Raw genomic sequence first — 23,471 nt, 5'->3', positions numbered from 1 at the left:
CAATTCATTATGCACAATTCATTATGAATAAGATTTAGTTGAGGGTTCTTAGTCAGTTTTATTCAGCAGAAATGTATAATTCTCCCTTCATTAATAAAATTTGAAATAACAATACTGAGTGCACCTAAATTGCTTTGCTTTGTTGTCTGATTCATGATTAAAATATGCAGTATATTCAGGAGTAAATTGTAACAGAATTCATCAGACTATCACACTAATCCCACTGATGAATTTATCTGAGTTATATTAAACCCTGTATCCTTAATTATATATGAATGCTAGTGTGTGGGATACAAACCTCAGGCTGTACAATGAAGAGAGCTGTTAAGCTGTAGCAGATTCCACGATACTCAACAACAGACTAAGCTAACAAAATCCTCCACCAGTGAAGCCTGTGGGAGTTTTGCCAATGATGTTTTATGCTAATGACAATACATACAATAAAATAAATATAAAAATCATAATGCCCAGCTCTTATATAGAACTTTTCATCAATAGCTTGCAAAGTGATTTACAGAGATCAATCTCATTAGCCCCATTTTATAGATGGAGAAACTGAGGCACAGAGGTGATGCACTCTATCCACTAGGCAACACTGCTCTATGTGCATTTAATTTCAAGTGGAAAAATATTTTTATAATAAAATTCAAAACACTTTTATTTATTTATTTAGTTATGAGACCATTTATGTGCAAGTTCTCTAAGCAGGGTCCATAGCAGAATGGCTCCCTTTTTCCAAATGAAAATGGATGTTTTCAAGAAAAAGAAGCCGGTTGCCAAGATAAAATGGTCTTTTCACTGGAAACGTGGAAATTTATATTTTTGATGCACAGATAAGTGCACACTGAAATTCGAAGTGCAAACCCACACCGGCAAAAATTCCCCTGCAAATTTTTGAAAGGAAAATAAAACTGTGACTTACAAACAGCTATAATTTGTATTAGCACCAGGATAATGAAGCACTGGTCTGGTGAGATTTCTGGTGCAGCTGTAATAAAATAGAAAAATAAGATCCTTTTGATCTGACCTGGAACCAGAACAATAGTGTGTGGGTTTTGTTCAGGGAATCCAAATCCAAACTCCAGTAAAGTTCAAAAGCAGGTGAGGGTCTATGATCCTTCTGTTGATCTATCTCTAATTAATATCTTGAGGGAGCTTTCAGATTGTGTCAGTTTCTCACTGCAGTCCCTACATTGTACTCTACAGCTGCCTCCAACCATTTTGCTGCTTCTTTCAGCAGTTGCTGAAGCAGGAGGGGAGCTAGACTAGTCTGTGTGGTATTGCCCTCCATGTGTGGAATCAATAGCTGGCTTGCAGGATGAGGTCTCTTCCAGTCTCCCCAAACATGGAAGCATGAGCAGGAGTTGGAAGGGGAACCCTGTGACCCAGCTATGACCAGCAGCAGGTTGACCTCAGGGACAGAGATAGGGCCTGTACTTTTAAAGGAATGTGTTGCTATCAGTAAGAGTTAAAAACACGGTCCCTACCTTGAGAATAGACTGTATTTCTCAGTGCTGCTGATTGCTGTTTCTGAGGTTTAGATGAGGGGGAAAAAACAGATCTGAAACTAAGAGCAGCTGAACGTCAGGCACCTCAACTATTCTTTTAATTAAGTCTGGTTATGAAATGATATGTACTTGGCAGCAACAACATCCGTTAATTGTAACTGCTTGTACTGAATTCATTACTAGATTGAATTACACAGGCACTAAATGTTCCTTTCAACACATTTTTTTTTCTTTCTAATAACACAGTGAATCATGAAGGACAATTTCACTGGAAGCCAGTGCAGCTCAGACCAAGCTATAGGATGAGAGCAATTAGAGATAGAAATGTATCTTAAGGCCCTAAGTTGGCAAGCATGGAAACACACGCTTCAGCAGAATCATGGGAGTAATCCCCACTTCCATTCAACAGGTGTATACTTCATTGACTTCAGTAGGACTTAAACATGTGCTTAAGTGATGGATCGAGGCTTACTTCATTGGGACCTTTGACTGAGCATGATATAGCCCCTTGACAAAGGACGCATCAGAAATTAAACTGATACAACACTTGCCATCAACAAAAAGACAATGCACTTCTTCGGTTATTTAATTTTTTTAGAACAATTTTGCTGGGCTCATTATGCATTTAATCATGTTGAAATAATTCTTCAACCAATAAAAACTACTAATTTAAGAAAGAAAATCATTGGCATTGCCTAATTATATATGTTTCCAGAGAATACCAATGCTTTAATGTAAATATGTATTTCACAGAGGTATATGCTCTAAAGCAGTGTTTCCCAAACTTGGGACACTGCTTGTGTAGGGAAAGGCGCTAGTGGGCTGGGCCAGTTTGTTTACCTGCTGCATCCACAAGTCTAGCCGATCACGGCTCCCACTGGCCGCGGTTCGCCGCTCCAGGCCAATGGGAGCTGCTGGAAGCGGCGGGGGCTGAGGGACTTTGATTCAGCAAGGTGATTAAATATATACTTAACTTTAAGTAAAAGATTAGTCCCACTGAAGCCGATGGGAATGTCTATAGGACAAGTTAATGCATGGCAAGCCAGGGTGTACTGGCCATGTGAACACTGCTACCATGCACCAAAATTTCCCTTGTGTTTTGGGCACTACAGTTTCAAACAGTAAAAGGTCAAACACACTAGGGAACTTTTAGGACCTACATGGAAAGTTAGTGTGAGGCATGCTAGCGTGCTGTAAATTTGTGCCTCAGTTTGCCGAGTACTAACTCATTGTATAGACAAGCCCTAAATGTAAGTACAATGCTAAACTCAGGCATTAGTTCATAAAGTTAGGCCCCACATTTTAAATTAGGTCCCAATTAATTTAATTCAGAGCATCTAAGAAGTTAGAATTGCAAAAGACTATCTAGACCATCTAGATTATCCCATGAGGTAACACTGCAGCTTATTACATTGTCTAGTGCCTTGACCTGTCTGGATCTAAATATCCAAGTGATGTGTCCACAATTTACTGTAGGAAAACAAACAAAATACCTTTCTGGAAATGTTTCCTGATATTCAACCCAACCCTTTCCTGTTTAATCACCTCATTCCTAACTACACCCATTGTCCCACCCTAAATAATTCATTTCACTGGTCGATATTTATGCCTTTTGAATATTTACAGAGTTGATATCATATCGGCTAGATTTATTTTTAACCTTTCTTACATGGTACACACCATCACACTCCAAAAAACAGGACGACATTGATTCTTCTCTTTTAGTCACTAAGCTTTTTTTATTCTTTTGTCATTATCTGAGTTGAGTATCTGTAAGAAAAAAGTCTGAAAACTTTTTGTATCTAGTGTGAAATGTTTACAGATGGCAGATTGAAATTGCATTTTAAGCAAAGTCTTTTATGAGATTATGTAAGTCATTTACAGTAGCTGTGCAATTCTTTACTTACAGATAAATCATGTAACTGCAGAACAAGTTTTAAAAACTTTTATTTAAGCTTGTTGGTGCCCTTGGATATAGATATGTATTGATATCAAGGACTCTTCTACGTGTCTGTTGATGAGTATTGTAAAAAGGACAATAATGCATAGCCCTACAAGAATCCATTCTAATGCTTAGCTCCAGGTGTTAATTGCAAAGAACATTGGGAATTCAAAGGCAAACAAAAGAACAATTGTTGTTTAGGCCAGAAAAATTCTGCTTGCTACTCATTCAGTGTTAGGGATTCAGCAGGGTATCCATATGAAATAGACAAAGTTGGACTTTATCTCTAGGTTTATCAATAAGAAGAGAATGGTTGTGCTTAATAAATATCTGTTGTTGAATAACCCCTGACCTTTGACTTCCTTAGTCAACGTGATGAAAGACTAAGTCCATAGTGATGTAAGACTCTGTTTGACTTGGTCAATTTATTACACCCATTTCAGCAATTGTACTGCATATGGTAAGTCCCCCATGTTGTTGCTTTGCTTTATTCATATACTCAGACATATTTTGCAGCAAGCCTTAGTTTCCTGTGTAAATGTACTTAATTGGTGACATTGGCGTCTCTGAAATCAAGCTGTCTGTCTCATTGAAGGTATCAATTTCACCAGAATGATTGGTGTTTTTTATCCTTTTTAGCCGGGACTGTAATCTTTCATGTTGTTTTCTCAACTCTGAATAGGAATGGGAGAAAGTGTGGAAGATCGAGGTTGCTGGGAAAGCCATAATTAGAATCCCACTGAGGATGCTACTCAGCGCCACCATCTGGCCTGGGACACTTCTTGGTACCATATCTCCATATCCCACGGTGGTCATTGAGATGATAGCCCACCAGTATGAGGCAGGAATGCTTGTAAATTCAAGGACCTTCCCAGATTCATTCTCAGCCAGATAGACCAGGGGAGAAAACAGGGTGACAGCTACACACAAGAAGAGCAAAAGCAGGCCAAATTCTCGGGTGCACCTTTGAACTGTGAGCCCCAAAGTCTGCAGGCCTAATGAGTGCCTGGCAAGGCGCATTACATACAAGATTCTCAAGGCACGTAAGACTCGTAGCACCAGTCCAATCTTCTCCAAATATGAGTTGCTGCTTGGCCTCTCTGCCTCTGCATTTGGCTCATCATCTACCATTATGAGGGAAACATAATAGGGTGAAATAGCCAAGAAATCAATGATATTTAGGGGGCCTCTGAAGAAGTGACACTTGCTCTTCGCCTGAATGAATCGGAGGCAGAGCTCCAGCGAGAACCAAGCCACGCAGATGGTCTCGATGACAAAGATGTAATAGCACTTCTGAGAACATTCACCCTAGCGCAAAACAAACAGAAGGTCAAATAAATGAGCAATCTCTGAACTGACATCAGAAATCATTAAAGAAGCAGAAATGTGCATCTTCGTGGGTGTACTGGTATTGGGGGAACACAAACTCAGCAAACAGTTACTTCTATAGCAGCCATGTTACATCCTGTTAAAAAGCTATTCAAGTGAACTGGTGTTATTTTAATTTTATTACTCTTAAGAGTCTGAATGGATGAAGTTCATCTTTGTTCAAAGGCCCAGCACAAGGCATATGGACTATTTAAGTCCCACTTACGCCCTGAAAATAGAAATTAATTGAGACTTAAATGATGCATAAGTCTACACAGAAGTAAATTTAAGCCTGAGTGAGGGATTATTTTATGCATGTTCTGATTCTCTTTCTGCTCTGTGTGTAAAGTACTATTCAAAGTGTGGTGACTGCACAGATACTAGGTAGTTTGATGGAATGAAGGGAAATAGTTCAGAGATGGAGAAGACCTTGCTCCTAGTTGTGCCCTAATATAAACCACATCTTTTCTTTCAGGATATGCAAGTATGCTATCAACATTAAAATCAAAAGGAAGATTAAATAAAAAAACACTCATCCAGCACTTGCAGCATACCAATGGAGATTTCTGTTCTAGGGTGGAGGTCACATGATACCAGTGCTACTTCTGAGCTGCTACATCAAGACAGCAAAGAATCCTTTGGCACCTTATAGACTAACAGATGTTTTGGAGCATGAGCTTTCATGATGCATCTGACGAAGTGGGTATTCATCCACAAAAGCTCATGCTCCAAAACATCTTTTAGTCTATAAGATGCCACAGGATTCTTTGCTGCTTTTACAGATCCAGACTAACACGGCTACCCCTCTGATATTTTACATCAACAGTTATACAAACGTCAGCTGCCCTGTGCCGTGATGGATTCACTATTTCCCTTGTCCTGGGCTGAGTCTAAAAATGTTACCTTCCGTGACTTGTTCAACCTGAAGGCAAGAGTTAAACACAACTTGTCTCCTCAGTCACTTAGGAATTGGATAAACTTTAGAAAACACCACGTACATGAGAAACTACATTGGGCACTTCACCTAAGTGATAAGAGAGCCAAATACTGGGTCTGCTGACAATGTCCAGATGATCAGAAAACCATCCAGTGGTCACATTGGATACAGTGCATCAGAGCCTCAGCTCTGTATATAAATCACTATAGTTCCATTGCCTTTGGGTCCACCAGTGTCTATGTAATTAGAAAGAATTCACTGGGCCATAGTACATTGACACTAAACTGGATAATAATCAGTGTTACTCAGACCCTCAAAGATATTTTCCATGAGAGTTAGGTACCTAAATATCTTTGAGAATATGGGTCCGTATTACTCTCTCTCTCTTTCTCTCTCTCTCAATAATACCCCTTATTTGCTCTTGTCTTAAAATATGGCCCACCTGTCCCATAGATTAACACATTAAAATCCTGCACCTTGGGATAGTACATTAATATGAAAGCTGCTCTTGATGTTCGACTAAAACTGAAATGTTCATTTAAATATTGTGAATAAACCTCTGGAAAACCACTATTGTGACAAAGATTCAAAAGACATAGGCATAGGCAATTGCATAATATTTCTACACCAGGATGCTTTGATGTAGTATAGTCCTGATGCAAAGCCCACTGAAGTCAGCAATGATTTTTGACGCAGGGCCTACACATTTTTCCTTGCTGAATAGATATTCAAAATGAAGGCAGCTCAAATGCATTCGCTGTGCATTCCTTGGGAGCATAAGACTTCTATTCTTTCCCCATAAATCAAGGATGGTTTCCTATATGAGAACAGGAGTAATGGGTTCGTAAAATACTGTTGTCACCATCAGTTGAAATTTCATGCTGGGATTACACTAATTAGATCACCAGGGAGGCTGTAATTATGGATCCAGGAGAGCAGCAAGGGAATGCCGGTGAGCAGTAATTTCAGTAATGTCGTTAAGAGGCTTGAAAATGAGACTGAAATATCTGCTGCTCAGGGCTAGATTGTGGCTGCCCTTTTGTGGTGCAGAAAGGCCTCGAGAAAGTCCAAAGAGTCTTATTTTCCTTTGCACCTGTTGCACAGGGGCCAGCCACAATTGCATGCTCTGTGCTCAAACATAGCTCTCTGGTAAAACTCCTAAAAGATCAGGGAGAGGAAGGAGGACTATCTGCAGAGAGGATCATGAGCTTTACCAGTCTAATGGTGGCCATGCTTCTTCTGTGGGCCAGTGAGAAAGAGGAGGCACTGAGCCCAATCCCAGAGCACTCTCAGGGGAGGTGTAGCATGTGAGCCTGTGTTTTAGGGACACAATCTGGCCAGAGTGGGACAGTGATTCCAAGCTTAGGAGCTCACCGTGTGGTATGAGTTTGGAGGAAACTTAGTGAGAATAAGATCACAGAACTTTCCTCCCCTGAGCTGCCTGCTCTGAGATTGCCCTTGAAGGAGGTATCCTGATGCTTGGCTCTAAAATAAGCAGTTTGGGTTTTATCTCTAGCTTCAAGATTTAGTCTTGAAAGCAAGCACCTCAGAAGATAATGAGGAATCTGCACTCTTTGTTTTATTCATAGAGGATCAGATTTTAGCCTCATTGAATTCAGTGCCATGGATTTCAATGGGCTGCGCGTTATGTTTGGAGAGTTTGCTGACTTATCTTGAAGTAATTGCTTATAATCAGCAGTTACAGTATGCAAAGTTCTCTTTTTCCAAGATGGAAATTATTATTTCAGCACAGCCTGTACTTTATCTGCCTGTGGTCACTCCAATGACTTGTGAATTATTCATTATTTTCAGGCGTGATTTAAAATTTTTGCTAACTGGGCTGAATTACAAGTACATCAGCTACCTCATTTAGCTTTATACATTTGGGCTTATGTGCCAAGTGGAAGAATATTACCTAAGATACAATAACGCCTTCCAGCAGGGTGCTTGTTTTGAGATCCCACATCTGTCTGCCAGGCCCCGCAGCCTACATGAGTCTCCTCTACCAGGAAACCACAGGAAAAGAATTTTTTTTGCCAAGAATTTTAGCCATAAAACAAAATGGTCTGAGCTGCCTCCAGAATTGAGAGGTGAAATTTTCAGGTACAATTTCTTCAGAACTGATTAGTTTATTTCACCCACACCTCTCCCCCTCACCACTTCAGCCACCAGAGGTAGATAGCTTACATTTGCTTCTTTCCTTTGGAAGCTGAATGATCATCTTCCCAAATGCACTATTGCCAATTTCAGTGGGAAATAACCTTCTACTTGGACATACTAGGAAATCTTACTCTGCTTTTTTTATTTCTGCCACTACTTATCTGAGACTGATCTGACATAAAACTTTCTCTTGAGCAGAACCAAAAAAACCCAGACAAATAATATATAAAATAATAATAACTCCACAATCTCCGTCACTGTGATGGAAGCACTCCTTTCCCTGCTTCAAACAGTCTATTGAAATAAAAGATTTATTGTTTACTTATTCAGCCAATTTATATAGTATATCTGCAAAACACAACAACCTCTAGGCAAATGCTCAAAAATATTAAAATACATACACATTATATGCTTCCTGAAAATAAAATCTATCTAGTTGGCTATCTAGAAACACAGGATGAAACCCTGGACCTATTGAAGTCAATAGGAACACTCTCATTAACTTCAGTGGGAAAATAATTTCACCTAGGGACTCCATATGTGTGTTTTATATATTAGGGTTTTTTATATATATTAGCCTATATATATATATATATATTATGTTTTGTGTATAATATTCCTCCCTACCATCAATCTTTCTAGTGTTCAGTAGGTGACAGTCCTGTTCCTGAGCTTCTCATTTGAACAAGACTAACATCCAAACTCTAAAGCAGCAAATGTCAGAGGAAAAACATTAGAAATTAAGCATCAAAGCCAATTTTTCAAAGCATCTCATATTCTGCTTATGATTGTTACCCAGAGTGCATGGAAAATGGCACATCCCAATGGTCTTGCACTATGAAATGATAAAATGTGCACAGATATGAGTTTCCTGTAGTGCAGATTAAGTAAAATGTCAGTTGTCTGGTAGCACGCGACAAGGGAAATGATAAATTCCTAGTTTCCCCAGTGCTTTGTAGGGCACTGTTGAAAGAAAGTTAAAAAATATACTTCCAATATGTACAGTTAATGAACATTCCCATAGATAAGGAGAGACAGAGTTATAATAGAAAATGCTAAAATAATAAACAGGAGTTTTGGAAGTGTTATAAACTCTCCTGCTTCAGAGCACAAACCAAACTCTAACTGATGGGGACTAAGAAGAATTTTTTTCTGTGGGCAGGTTATTCCATAACTGCCCACTGCCGGCCTTCTTACACATTCCTCTGAAGCATCAGGTACTGGCTTTGTTGGCGATGGGCTACTGGACTAAATCAAACACTGGTCTGACCAGATGACAAGCATTTGTGCAGCAGAGTGTCTGTGTGTAATGTGTGGAGGAGCAGCTTCCTTATTCCAGATGAAATAGTCATTCCTTGCAGTTTCTTTATGTTAAAGAATAGAGGATTTCACTTGTTACATTATTTATCATGGCTACCAATTTCTTTGTTTTGTGACAAGGTAGAAAGTTGTTTCACAAGCCCAGTATCTAAAGGGTTAACCCAGACCCTTGCCTGTTACATCGGTGTTCGGGGTGGGGGTAGGAAGGTGAGGAGAAAGTGGTGATGGCAAAAGAGTTGAGAAACTGGACAGGTCTTTAGCAATTGGGCCCCCCTGTTCTGAGTAGTTGAGTGGCCTGAGAAAAGAGACTGAAACTCTGCTGCTGGTGAGAGCAGTATTTTTTTTCTTCGCTGGTGGTTTTATCCATCAACCTACATTTTTATTCAGAACTTCTCTTAAGAACACAAGAACGGCCATACTGGGTCAACCCAATGGGCCATCTAGCCCAGTATTCCGTCGTCCGACAATCACCAGTGCCAGATTCTTGAGAGGGAATGAACAAAACAGGTGATCCATCCCCTGTTGTTGGAGTCCCAGATTCTGGCAGATGGAGGTTTAGAAACACTCTGAGTATGGTTGCATCCGTGGCCATCTTGACTAATAATCATTGATGGACCTATCTTCCATGAACTTATCTAATTCTTTTTTTGAACCCGGCTATACTTTTGTCCTTCACAATATCCCCTGGCAATGAGTTCTACAGATTGACTGTGTGTTAGGTGAAGAAGTACTCCCTTTTGTTTGTTTTAAACTTGTTGCCTATTATTTTCATTGGGTGACCCTTGGTTCTTTTGTTATGTGAAGGGTAATACTTCCTTATTCACTTTTTCCACACCATTCATGGTTTTATAGACTTCGATTGTATCCCCCTTAGTTGTCTCTTTTCTAAGCTATTTCCAGTCTTTTTAATCTCGGCTTGTATGGAAGCATTTCTATATCTCTAATCATTTTGTTGCCCTTATCTACACCTTTTCTAATATATCTTTTTTGAGATGGGGCAGCCAGAACTGCATGCAGTATTCATGGTGTGGGTGTACTATGGATATATACAGTGGCATTATGATATTTTCTGTTTTATTATCTATTCTTTTCCTCATGGTTCCTAACATTTTGTTAACTTTTTAAACTGCTAGTGCACATTGAGCAGATCTTTTCAGAGAACAATCCATGATGACTATAAAATCTCTTTCTTGAGTAGTATCAGCTAATTTAGACCCCATAGTTATGTATGTATAGTTGGGATTATTTTTCCAGTGTGCACAACTTTGCACTTATGAACATCAAATTCCATCTGCCATTTTGTTACCCAGTTTAGTGAGATTCCTTTGTAGTGCTTCGCAGTCAGCTTTGGACTTAATTCCGTTGAGTAATTTTGTTTCATCTGCAAATTTTGCCACCTCACTGTTCATCCCCTTTTCCAGATCATTTATGAATATGTTGTACAGCACAGGTCCCAGTACAGAGCCTGGAAAGACCCCACTATTCACCTCTTGCTATTGTGAAAACTGACTATCCAATCCTATCCTTTTGTTCCTTTCTTTCAACCAGTTACAGATCCATAAGAGGAACTTCCCTCTTTCCCATGGCAGCTTAGTTTTCTTAAAAGCCTTTGGTGAGGGACCTGGTCAAAGCCTTTCTGAATGTCCAAGTACATTACATAAGTGGCTGATTTTTTCCCCGTGTCTATAAAGCTTGATTGGAGACTTCTTCAATTTTATTATGACCTTCCACCATAGGGAAAGAGCTGCATGATGCTATACAAGAGAAGGACTGCCAAGGTGTATGAAATCTATTACTATATTATTTTTCTCTCTTAGTCTTGGATACTTTAAGTTGGAGGAGAAGCGCTAAGAACTCCTGATAGTCTCTAAAAGTCCTATGATGATCTCTTTGTCTATGTTTCTTTGATTCTTTACTGAGGTTTTAATTAGTTAGAAGGGTTGCTGACTGTATTTTTATTTTCACTTGCACAGGTTCTCTTCTCTTACTATTCCATGCTGGTCTGGCCTTCCATGCTGGCCAGTGGCCACGACCTCTTTAGTGTGACATACACTGATCTAATTTTGAACACTGCTCTTCTTTTTAGTAACGAGCTTGGAGCAGTTTGTGTTGCATCAATGGTATGATATTCTGCCTTTTAATTATGTTCACGCCGTATGAAAACTTAATTGGTGCAGTCAGGCTTTTCAGTGAGGGAATAGTGTTTACAGTTTAATTGCTATAGGAAAACTTTGCTACTCTGGTGAGTGGTTTTACTGCAACTATAGTTACAATTCACCTTATCTGTTCAAAGGGACATAGAGTGCACCACCATGTCAGCAAACCTAAGGAGACTATACCAGGCCAGGATAGAAAATTAATATTCATAATGGACTTCAGCTGAGTGAAGGGCCTCAAACGAGAGGCAGATTTACAGAAGAGATCCTGGTAATCACTAATAGTTTTTGTGCTTAATTAAGTGGAGTGAAATGAGCCTCTTGTAAGACAAAATAAATAAGACTAATTTCTGATTTTCTGAAGTACAAGAAGAACAAATCTCTATTTTCCTACCTCTCTCCTTCTTTTGTTATCCCATCAGCCTAGATCATGTTGAGGAGAGTGTTTTTAGGTGGTTTAAGCAATGAACACCTAACCAGGCGTATATTTTCAGATATCACATGAGCCAGGATGTACTATTACTTGTAGAGTGTTTTGGTAGCATATGCTGGTGTGTGGGTTATTTCAACAGCCCATCCACCATTACAGAATTTTCCAAGTAGGGTGACCAACTTTCTCATTTGTGGAAACTGAACACTAAGTGCCAGAACCACCCCTGCCCCTTCCTCCTCCTCTTCCCCTGAGGCCTTGCCCCCGGTCCTCTTTCCTCCCCCCACCACAGTCGCTCGTTGCTCTCTTCACCACCCTCCCCCTGCCAGCTGAGCAGGGTTCTAGGAGTGAAGGGGTGAGTGGGGCAGGAAGGGACAGGGAGAGGTGCACTCCAGGAGTGGAGGAGGTGTGAGTGGAGCAGGGTGGGGGAGAGGCAGGACAGGGGAGTCGCCAGTACCTCTCTCCCATGGAGCCATTGCTGAGTGCTCCTTCAGGCTCCAGCAGCAACTGCTGCTCCTCCCTTCCCCGGTGGCAGAGGCCAGTAACCACATTTTTATTGTGCTGACCTGACACTGCCAGGTTCCCTTTCGACTGGACATTCCGATTGAAAGGGCATGTGCTCTTAACATGGGCTGCTAGAATATGGGCCTCAGTGACCCTATTTCCAAGCCATATATTGGAGATTCAAATCCTGCATTACAGAATGTATACAAATAGCTTAATCAAGGCTTCGAAACTGTGACCTGTATTGTACCTACAAAGAAGATTTACAATATTATCATTTTAGAATCCAAGGAGCCTCGAGTGCTTTACAAAGAATGAATTAATCTGAACACCCAGTGAGGTAGATATTGTTATTCCAGTTTTACAGACAGGGATACAGGCAGTGACAGTGGCAGAACCTGAACCCAGAACTCTCACCATCCACACAGATGATGTAGGTGTCAGACCTGTCCCTCCTCAGTTAATACAGTTATTAGTATTCCACAGAGTTATAGGGCCTTGCATTTTGTGAAATGCTGTAGGGACAAGATTCATTAGTATCCTGCAGGATACCATAATCCAACACATATGCTTTGAAATAGCACAATATCCGTGGTGAGTGAACCCAGAGGAGTTTGTGTTTGACTGTTTATAGTAGCCCAAATTCAAACTTGTATTGAAGCATATAGGGGTCTGCCTGTGTTAGTGTATTAGAAAATGGTTGACTTTGCTTTGCAGGATGTTCTCTTAACATGGGTTGCTAGAATATGGTCCCTGGCAACTGATCAACATAGCACTGCAGTGTGGTGAAGCAAGGTCACAGCTCAAACATCTGCTAAACATATCTTGGCACATGCAGATTTTGTTTGGCAGATTCAAATGTGGCCTATTACTGCCCATTTCCTCCCTCAGCCTTACACGCAATTACATGGATTGAGGTCAGTGTCCACTAAGACACCGACAGATGGGAGCAGACAGCATTGTTGCTGTAGGCTATTAGAGTTATAGTAGAATAGAACCTGCCTTCTGCCTCCTTGCTCAGACAGATTGTTATCCTAGCAGGGCTGCTCTTGTTTTCATTTGCACAGCACTGCAGTGCATGCAGATAGAAATTATTCAGGCCTGTATTTAGAGGATTTCAAAGTATAACTCTCTTAAGCAACAATAGGAACTTGCCACCTCATTTCCCCAGGCAACTTGCTTCTTGGGCCAGATTCAGCATCACCATCCAAACCCTGTGCCCTCTCAGACAGCACAAAAGGCTGGATTCTGGCCATAACTTGACAGCAGAGTATTCCCCAAGTGGAGTGGAACTTCCCCAGTAAGATAAAGCTTGAAAAATCAGCTCCTGCACCAGGTGTTCCAGCAACCTGCATGTAGGGGACATGTCAGAGGAAGGAGGTATGTTGTGTGTGGAAAGAGATGGACCAGCTGTGGCCTGCTCTGCCAATCCTTCAGTGGTGTAAGGACCATTAGGGAACATATATCAAGGGCATATATTATAGCAGCCCCTAAATTGCTCTAGTTCATGCCAGGATTGGGCCATTGCAGAATTAGAGAGCCATAACCAGGCCCTTTTCCCCTCCCCTTCTCCATGCGTTAAGCAGAGCTCAGATGCAGAGGAGAACTGAGACCTTTTGACTGGGAAATCAGAATTTGGAAATTCAGCATGTGTACCATTCTGATTCTGTTCCTGATCTGCAGCAGCAGGAATCTGACTGCACTGTCGCAGGTACTGCTGAGTCACCATGCCTGCATTGCTGCTGCTGTTTGAATAATTTAATTATGCTCCATTAAATCAAACGAGAGACTGGGAGAACTTGAAAACTCCCTGTTATGGATCACTCAGGCACTTGAATTTATGGTTACAGAGCTGACGCGGTGAAATGAAAAGGTTGACTGCCTGTGGAAAGAAAGACTATAATCTGATTTGCAGGACCACTAGCTATTAAAAACATTGTGTACTCTAATCACACAGTGATATCCCACCCAACTCAGCTTGGAAAAAAAAATCCAGACATCTGAATGTCCAATACATTAAGGTAATATAGATAATAAAGATAGTGTTAATATTGGGTTTGTAGTAATATGGGCATTAGCAAATGAATTGAGATATTATGTTTACATCTTTACACAGTATGCTGTGCCTTTTATTGGGAAAAAAACATTAAAATTGAAAAGAAATACTTTATTATTTTATATTAATTTATAATCTTCATTATAGTATTTTGTTTCTATATTATTGTATTCATGATCTTTATTATGTTACATTAACTAATTTATATTCTTGAGTCCTGAGTGTTACTTTCAGGCATAGTGCTCACTAATGTAGGACTCACTCAGTAACAGAAGAAGGATGGTTCAGTGGTTAGGACACAAGCATAGGTCTTGAGAGACTTGGATTCAATCCCCTGCTTTGCTGCACACTTCCTGCATAACTTTAGGCAAGTCACTTATGCATGGAAACACTGAGTCCCCCCAGCTGTTCAATGGATCTATGATATCACTGCTCATAGCTTGAAGAGTAGAAGGATAAAGATGTTAAAAGTTTGCAGTGCTCAGACACTATGGTGATTGGAGGGGGGGCATATAAGTACCTAAGAAAGATCATGACTTGAAGGAGTGATGCTGATTTATACCAGCTGAAGGTTGGCCCTTCTGTTTCTGGGCCCAGAACATGAAGGAGGGGCAGTAGCTATGCAGGAATTATTGCATTTCAAGGAGCAAGCTTAGTGGAACTCACTTTTTAAATGTGAGAAGCAGCATGGTCAAGTGGATCGAGGCCTGGAGTGGGACTCAGGTGATTTCTGTTTGACCTGGACAAGTCACTTTCTCCTCAGCATTTCTCCTCCTGTCTCTTGTCTACTTAGATGGTCAGTTCTTCAGCATAGTGGTTGTCTCTTATTATATGTTTGTGTAGTGCCCTCTACTTGGGGGCGTTTATGCTGCACAACTCAGGGAAAGGCAGACTACCTTGGAGTAAGCTTGGACTCCACATCAAGGGCCATAGAACTAGGTTGGAGCCCATTCCTGGGGGCTGTGTTGCCTGCTTTTGTTAACTTCAGTTTTCTTTTCTGAGGAAAAGGCTTTGCTGCATCTTTTCTGCTTAGTCATCCCACAAGATGACACCAATTTTAAGGGTTCAGTAAAAAATCTCCCCCAACTCTTCAAAAGAAACTTCCCCTGGTGTCCATTTCAAAGCATATCCTTTCCCTAATCAAGAACTTCTGTGGTGGTTGGATTCCATTGTAGTCACCTCCTTTATCTTTAGATTATCTACACTTTAACTCCGCAGCCTGCTGAAAGCTGTGCAATGACCATTTTGGTGACTTTTCTGGCTCTCAGGTCTCTGGGTCTGAATTGTATCCCTGGAGCAGAAACCTTTACCTGTCTATAACGGATTGAGCTAATCCCCTTTATCTGAACACCCACTGCTCACTTGAGAAATTTTGAATCTGGATTTTATGGCTCGTGTCTGCCTGCTCTACATCTACTTATCTGCAGCAAGATTCTCTCTCTTCCCAACTCTCGTAAAGAAGTGCCACATCTACACCTGTGCACCTCCATTGCTGGGATTATTTAATTCTGTGCATTCATAGATGACATTATGGGACAATTTTCCTGAAGCCTCTATGGTCAAAGTGCATATAAACATACACATATTTTGCATGTCTGTGAGTGCCTTTTCCATAACTGCATGTGCACTTGTATTAACTGTTTGCACAAATGATCCAATTTGTCATTGGCCCATTTTATACTCTTTCTTCTGATTATAAATTAAGACCAATTGTGACAGCTGCCATCAGGCCCAATAAATCATGGATTTAGCCAGGAACCTTGAGTCTAGAGCAATAAGCTTGTGTCTCTACTTCTTGAGCTAAAGGTCCAGTTCTCTGTAGCTGTGGGCTGTAACAGACTCATATCCTTTGTGGTTTGGGTACACTGGGGGACTTGTAACACTAACCAGTGGGTTATATAAAGTATATACAAATTATATGTCCTTCTCCTGCTGTCTTTCATATTTCCAAGGTTCCTATACTGGGTGTCTAAGTGTTGCTTTAAATGCCCATGGGAATTTACATGGCATTCCTTGTTCTTGTGGGCAAGCCCTAACACAGAATGAATCGGGGTCTTCATTTTGGCCATGTCTCAGAAGCAGGTTACAGGAAACACAGGCTCATAATTTTCTCTTCTTCATTTACCTTTAAGTGGGATCTGTGCCTTTATGACAGTCCTCTCCCCACCCCCCGTTGCTACCATTTCTGGAGAAATGGCCACCTTCCTTCCTTCCCTCTCTCCTGTTACTATGGCAACTGGGCTTCCCCGGTGCAGATGCTTGTTACTTGGCTGAGTGCCACATCTCTCAGCAAAGCCCGAGTTTTCGCTTTCCCTTTGGTGGCAAGTTGTTCCGTTTGCTCTTCTTCTGCTTGCCCAGGCAGCCCTTTCCTGGGATACTTAGCTAGAGCGAGAAGGGAATGTTACTGCAGAGCATGGAGTGATGAGACAGCCAAACCCTCCAACTGAAGTCGAGCTCACCTTGTATTATTTTCCCTTGTCTTTTTGCTTCCTTCCTTCCTCAGGCACTGGAGAGCAGCCAATTCTGACACTATGGAGTGTGGCTGGGATGCTGAAAGGGGCCCGGAGAGGAACATATGGCAACAGAGGTAAAATCTTTCTTATTGATATCTTGGGAGCAATACACCCTCCTTCCTGGGTTAGTGATGTGGGGGAATTGACCCTTACAATACCTTTCAGCAAAGCTCCAGTCAGAGGTGGGTCCAAGCCAAAACCCCAGAACTGAACATCACTCAACTTTGGACTGTTCTGAATTCAGAGCTGGATCTGAATGTTGCTACTGGATAACACTGGAAACCTGATTCAAAGAGCTGCACTCATGTAGTCAGTGGATAGAAGCAACTCACGTGACCTTTGTGTCTAGTCCAAGCAGCAAGAATTTCACATTCTGAATGCTCATCTGAAGCTGCTGGTGAACATGTCCCAGGCTAGGCATCCTTTGCCGGAGTCACATGGGGAATATTTTTGAATAACAAATACATTCAAGAAAATTGTAGTTTGTGGGTGGATGAGTCACAGCAACATCCAAGAAGCTACATTTTTTGAATACATTACTTGCTATAAGTTACTTGCCAAGCTCTAGCTAAGACACTGTCCCCCAGAAAGGAGACCTTCGGTGTTGCAGCTCTTTAGGCATAATACGGTCACTTCACAGCCTCATAGAAATGACAGAGGGAAAATGCTTATTAGGTCATGTAGTCTATCCCTCCACATGCCAGGCCAATTCACCATTATATATTCTCAGGTGCTTTGCCAATCTTGGTTTAAATTGATTCAAACAATGGGATTTTTATAACTTTGTCCATGGTCTCTGGAATGCTATTGCACAGTCTAATAGGTTCTGATATTGAGACAGAGGGCTTGTCTACACATGAAATGCTACAGTGCTTGAATGTAGACACTATTTACACTGACAGGAGGCATTCTCCTGTCAGAGTAGGTAATCCACCTCTCCGAGAGGCTGTAGCTAGGTTGATGAGAAGAATTCTTCCATTGACCTAGCGCTGTCTACATTGAGGATTATGTTGGTATAGCTAAATCTTTCAGGGTGTGGATTTTTCTAGGAGACATAGTTCTACTGTTGTAAGTTCCCAATGTAGCCCTAATTTTATCCTTTGCTCAACTTCACCCCATTACTCCCGCTTTCCCTGCAGACTCTTTCTCAAATACTGTAGCATCTATGAATAGATAGAATTCTGTGAGTTTATATTATTAATGTCTTAATCCCAACTTTTTAAAGTGTCTACACTTTAAAAACCTGACTATATATAAAACAAAATGTTAATTAACACAGCTCTATTTTATAGAACACTCTGGCTGCAATGAGGCTACTACATCTTATTACCAGCTACATTTGTACCCCTATGCTCAAAATTCTTCCCTTCTAAAGATAAGGTTAATTTTAGAAAATGCAGCAAATTAGACCGACTTGAGATCTGATATACCAATTGTGTGTTTCTTGTTTTTCTTTAAAAATACTTAGACAAGTGTTCTCTTGTTTACGTTTTGACTTTGAGACAAAATATGCATCATGCTCTTTTTTAGGAACAAAGTTAATAGGATGCAATATTTCCCGTAGAAGTCTTCGTATTCATTTGCTTATAACCATAAAAACATACTCTGTATTTAAAGATGCATCTTGTAAAAGGCACTGAAACATCTTAACAATTTTTACTTCAAAATGCAATAGCTTTGGGAGGCTATTAGATACTCGGAGATATTACTGAAAGGATTCAAACTTTTTCTATAAATGTAAGTAGAAATTCAAGGTTATATAGAATAGGAAATGATCTCTTTGAAACCCAGTCTTCTGTGCAATCCTTAGCTTTATTGAAAGACATCAAATATCATGACATATCTTTGATGTGACTGCATTCTGTGCCCTCCTGAATTACTACTCGGACAATAAAATGCACACAGCATATTGTGCAATAAATGTGGAAGTGGTTTCATTAAGCCATGCACAATAAACTGATAAGAAACTTGTCATCTATGGCATCAATGGGAAAAAGTGAATGTGGCTTTTTTTATTTAATCTTGGTGTCAGTATTTTGAAAAGTGTCATATTATTTTTTAAATCAGTTTGTAGAATACAGCATGGGGAAGAATCCACTGGTAGTTTGAATATTATACCTAAAATCACATTGTGTTTTAACTCCATCTCTTTTCTTACTAGAATGACAGATCCTTATAACATGGAAAGTTTCTCCCACATATGATATTAGTTTGATTTATTTGCCCTGAATTATTTTGGGAGATGTGTTTGGAGACAGTTTATATTTACTTAATGGGTTAAAATTTCAGCCACCCTTTAAGAGTGTTTCTGCAATTTTTCTATGCGTCCAAATGCAGGGAACTACAGATACAAAACTTGTGCATCCATTTTGAAGGCAAACTTTCAAACTCCACTTCTGTGATGGGGTGTGTGTGTGTGTATGTTTGTTTGTTTGTTTCTCATAATGTGTTATTATTGTACACAATGTAACACAATATTATTCTGGAAAAATTATTTCAAGTCTCCTAAAATAATAACTATATCAGAGTTGCTCTAGTTATCACAACAGAAGACAACTTGCTATTTTTAAAAATGAAGATGCCAGGGAAAAATATTTCTTTCACTAAGTCCGTTTGAAATATTGCAGATAACAAGAGTGATTCTACGGTAGGATAAAGCATGTGATAGATGAAACTGTGCTATGACTGAGTGTGTGAGACTCACTGCTAACAGCAAATAAAATAACTTTTGCTAACAACTCTTTCCTAAACTATGGATGAGGGAGGGGAAACGCTGTGTTACAATGCTGCATGCTCGGTATTTGCTAACTGCAAGAGCAGTTATAGAATCTTAATTCTTTGATTCCATTCAGAGAGCCTTTTCTATATCTCTGTCTGGCAAGCAGTACAAAACTTTGTTTAATTCTTTGTGACTGAATATGGCTTTGAAACTGATACAAAGTCAGTTTCAGGAGTTATTTCTATTTATAATAATAACAATATACACTGACAAATTTTGATATTATTTCCTGAAGATTTTCTCAGAGGATTATCTTTTTGTGATGTATGTTTAACAATGAGAGGTTTGCTTCTTGTAACACTATAGTAGGTTTATAGAGGGTTGGAATACTAGTTAAAAGGGGACTTACTTACCCTGTCTTCTTCGGCTCTTAAGTCCGGCATTGTGCTAACACAAAGGCTTATAGCTGTGGTGGCCACAAAGAGGATGGAGAGACAAGCAAAGACTTTTCCTGGGAGTCCTGACTGGGGATTTTCGACCATATCCCTGAGTTTATTCATAAATTGTCCAAATTGTGTTTCCTCAACCAAGACACACGTGGTCTCCTTACTCATTTGCATCTCTTCCTCCTTGTGCATCTCTGCCAGCTCCTGCAGTTTTTGAAACAGTTTTCGGAAGCAGCATTTCTCCAAGTTGGATTCCTCAATTCCCCAGTATCTCAGCTCCTCCTGGAATGACAAGGCACACATGTCTCGGAAGAGCATAAGCTTCCCTGCTGCTAGAAAGCTGACAATCATCCCAAAAGCGTTGGGATTCCGGTCGAAGAAAAACTCATGGGTGTCTTCATCATAATCATCACACAGCTGAATAATTTCATCGTAGCTGCTGCAAAACTTTAGCTTGCTTAGCCGGGTCAGTGGGAATTCGTCTAAAGTGCTCCAAGGCAGCAGGTATTTGATTCCTCCAACATTTATTATGATCTCCCTCTTCACATCAACTGTACAGAGCTGATCAGGGTGGTAAATCCTCCTTGCCCTTTGATAGTGGACCCCTTTGACAGAAGCGGTGTCAACAGAGATAGGGAACAGATGGGTCAAGGAACTACAAGAACCGTAGCTAATGTTACTATAGTCCTGGTTGCTGCCTCCCGAGACAATAGGCATTTCTGAGAGTTCTCACTGGGACATCCGAAATGGTATCAGAGCAGAGTTAACTCTTCACCCAAAAGATGGAAGTAGAGGAAAGAAACATAGTAAAGGTTATTATGAGTTAAAAGGCATCACAGGCTACTTCCCTAAGACATTCACAAAGTGTGTGTGTGTGTGTAAGTCATACTGTGCCTCTTTTTGAAATCTGCAGCCTGTGAATCCCCTGTCATTAATTTTCTGGTAACACACACACAAACAAAAAAATGAAGCCTCATTCATAATTATTTCAGGGCGCTGGATGACTACAAGTCATAAAGTGAACAGATCAGACTCTTCTGTTTGGAGCTCATTTTTGTCACAAGCATGTCTTTGTATTTGCTAGCACATGCTTGTCTCATGCCTCTGCTATTTCTACAAACACTTAAATATGTACCAGCTAAACAAAGCTGCTTAATATTTATTAAAATTAGACTGATCAATTACTCATCATCAGAGGAATGCATAGTTCTTAATTGTTTTAACTTGAAATGTACACAGATTGAAATTCCTCCTTCTCCTTTTCACTACGCTCCCTCCTTACCAACCTCTCCTGAGTGTTTGTAAAGTACTTTGAAGATGGAAAGTGCTATATAAATGATGAGTAGCTTTATTTAATCGCTGCTGTTCATTGCAAATTACTGAGAGAACATAAGTAAGATTTGCCCAGCCAGAGAAAACTTTGAAGTATGCACAGTACCAGAGAGCAAAATATTCTCCCAGTTTATGGGCTGATTTATAGATTCCTCAATAAAGATCAAAACTCTCTTTTTGCCCTTAATCTGTAACAATTGTTAGCAACTAATCTCCCCAATCCACCTCCACAACAACAATCCCAAAGCAACTTCCCCAAAGTTACTTACCACTCTGACACAGGCTGCTTCCAGGTATCCTGCTCCCCTGCACACATGCTGCAAACTGAAGGCTCTCCTCTGGTACCAGTTAGCAGAGAGACTTGGGCATATTTTAAGAGTAGTGATTACATGGAGAATCTCTATTACACCCAGTAAATCTCAGTCCCTCTCCTCTCCCTTCCCCTCTCTCACTCTATCCCCTGTGGAGGGAATATATCCATATATTGACCAGCAGTCCCTTTGCAAAGGGGCATCCTCATAGGCTATCAGAGACTCAGGCGGCAGCTCCTTATCTCGACTCCTGGGGTGTCATGGTGAAATGAACTGAGGGAGAACTGGTGGAGCCTGCCCTCTTCCCCATCTGTCCTCTGCTTCCCTTGGGGATTGTCAGTGTGGTCCTGAAAGAGCAGGGAGGGAGAAGGAGGAAGGGCTTAGAAATAATCTCTCCAGCATCCATCCATCCATCCAGCAGGCAGCAACAGCAGCAACTCAGTAGCAGTCTGCAGTGAAAGAGGCATCCCCTGTAATCATGCGCAGTAATAAATACATTCTGGCAAACAGAGTTAATAAAACAACCCCTGTCCCCATTAACACCTGCCAGCTATATGAATCTTCAGAGAGTTTTTTGCTTTGGAGACACCAGCTGAGTGCTTTGGGAGCAGCTTCCATTCACAGCACCGCTGGCCATCTTCTGAAATAGGGACTCGCTAATGGGATTTTATGGGGAAAGGTAAGTTGCTTGCTTGCTGAGGATGGATCCCACCACCCTTCTGGTTGCTGGGAGAAGACATTCCTCAGCACAGTGGGTCTCTCCACCCACCTGCCCCCGAGACCAGGGAGTGGGGTCTGAGCCTTCCATTTCCCACAGAGCTGTCCAGAAGACTCTCTACCCTTCCTGCCTTTTGTAGCGGGCGGGGGCTTTCTCATCACTTCATTACACAGGCAGTTGGGGCAGGAGGCTATTCCATATGTTCCTTCTCTCCCTTTCTTCCACATGTGATCAAGAGGGATTGGGTATAGGTGGTGGCTGCAATGCTAGTGGGTCTTTGGGCTGAATGATGGGGGTGTTAGAAAGGAGGCATGGATTAGAATGGTATTCCACTCATTGTGCCACAGTAGAATCAATGAGCTGATCAGCAGATCCCCAACAACTCATGCTCCCAAATGGTGAGCTAACTTTGCCCAGGCAGCAGCCTTAGGATGTATAGTACCTGGGTTGTCCAAAGTCACAGAACTCAGATCCTGAGCTGGATTTTAACACAGGCTGTTCAGATCCAAAGGTTTTGTTTGGTCCATTGCATGGATAAGGGCTACTTGAAAAAGTGTTCCTTAGAGTTTGCATTTCATTGGCGCTTGGGCTTTGGTTTGAGTGCCTCTCTCATTCTCACGGTCAATGTACTGTGCACTTTGGCCCAGATTCTCAGAGGTATAGAGGCTCCTAACTTCCGCTGAAATCAAGCCTAAATATCTTTGAGGATCTGGGCCTTTGTCCCTTTGGCTCATTTTGCCCCACTTCCACACTTAACTTTTGGAGGAATCACCCACCGCCGACTTGCAGCCCCTTTGAAGCAGAATGAGGCAGCTGTTGGTCAATGTATAGCTATGCTCTGGCACCGTTTAGGACAGGAAGGCTTCTAGTTCTAATTGGACACTTTGGCACACCTCCTTTGGCCCACAGGGTGCCCAGATGATGAACTTCTTATCAAGCTCCAGCACTGGACTTTACACACAGGTATTAATTATGCCATCTACTGAGAAGACAAGATAGATGCCTTTAGGCAATAGAGTCCTGGGAGTGTAGCTCAAAATCACTTAAATCC

The 23,471-nt window shown here is 40.9% G+C and overlaps 1 protein-coding gene across 1 annotated transcript; it reads right to left on the bottom strand.

Moving 5' to 3' along the window:
- Positions 1–3,398: 3,398 nt before the first annotated feature.
- On the bottom strand, positions 3,399–21,781 carry KCNG4 (potassium voltage-gated channel modifier subfamily G member 4). Its single transcript, XM_050923326.1, has 3 exons — positions 21,661–21,781; positions 20,027–20,828; positions 3,399–4,758 (listed from the first exon to the last, which is right to left on the bottom strand). The coding sequence occupies exons 2-3, from the start codon at positions 20,774–20,776 to the stop codon at positions 3,973–3,975; spliced, it is 1,536 nt and encodes a 511-aa protein (XP_050779283.1). The 5' UTR covers positions 20,777–20,828; positions 21,661–21,781; the 3' UTR covers positions 3,399–3,972.
- Between the last annotated feature and the right edge of the window lie 1,690 nt (positions 21,782–23,471).

The sequence above is a fragment of the Gopherus flavomarginatus genome, chromosome 14, assembly GCF_025201925.1.
Source record: "Gopherus flavomarginatus isolate rGopFla2 chromosome 14, rGopFla2.mat.asm, whole genome shotgun sequence".
In the NCBI taxonomy this organism is placed as follows: domain Eukaryota; kingdom Metazoa; phylum Chordata; order Testudines; family Testudinidae; genus Gopherus; species Gopherus flavomarginatus.
Note: the sequence above shows the minus strand (reverse complement) of the source record. Positions and strands in the feature narration are given on the sequence as shown.

Bases quoted from the DNA above. Each gene is read 5' to 3' on its own strand.
- KCNG4 (XM_050923326.1), bottom strand. From the start codon at position 20,776: ATGCCTATTGTCTCGGGAGGCAGCAACCAGGACTATAGTAACATTAGC. The intron at 4,759-20,026 runs GTAAGTAAGTCC...GTTTTGCGCTAG, and splicing joins TAAGAGCCGAAGAAGACAGG to GGTGAATGTTCTCAGAAGTG.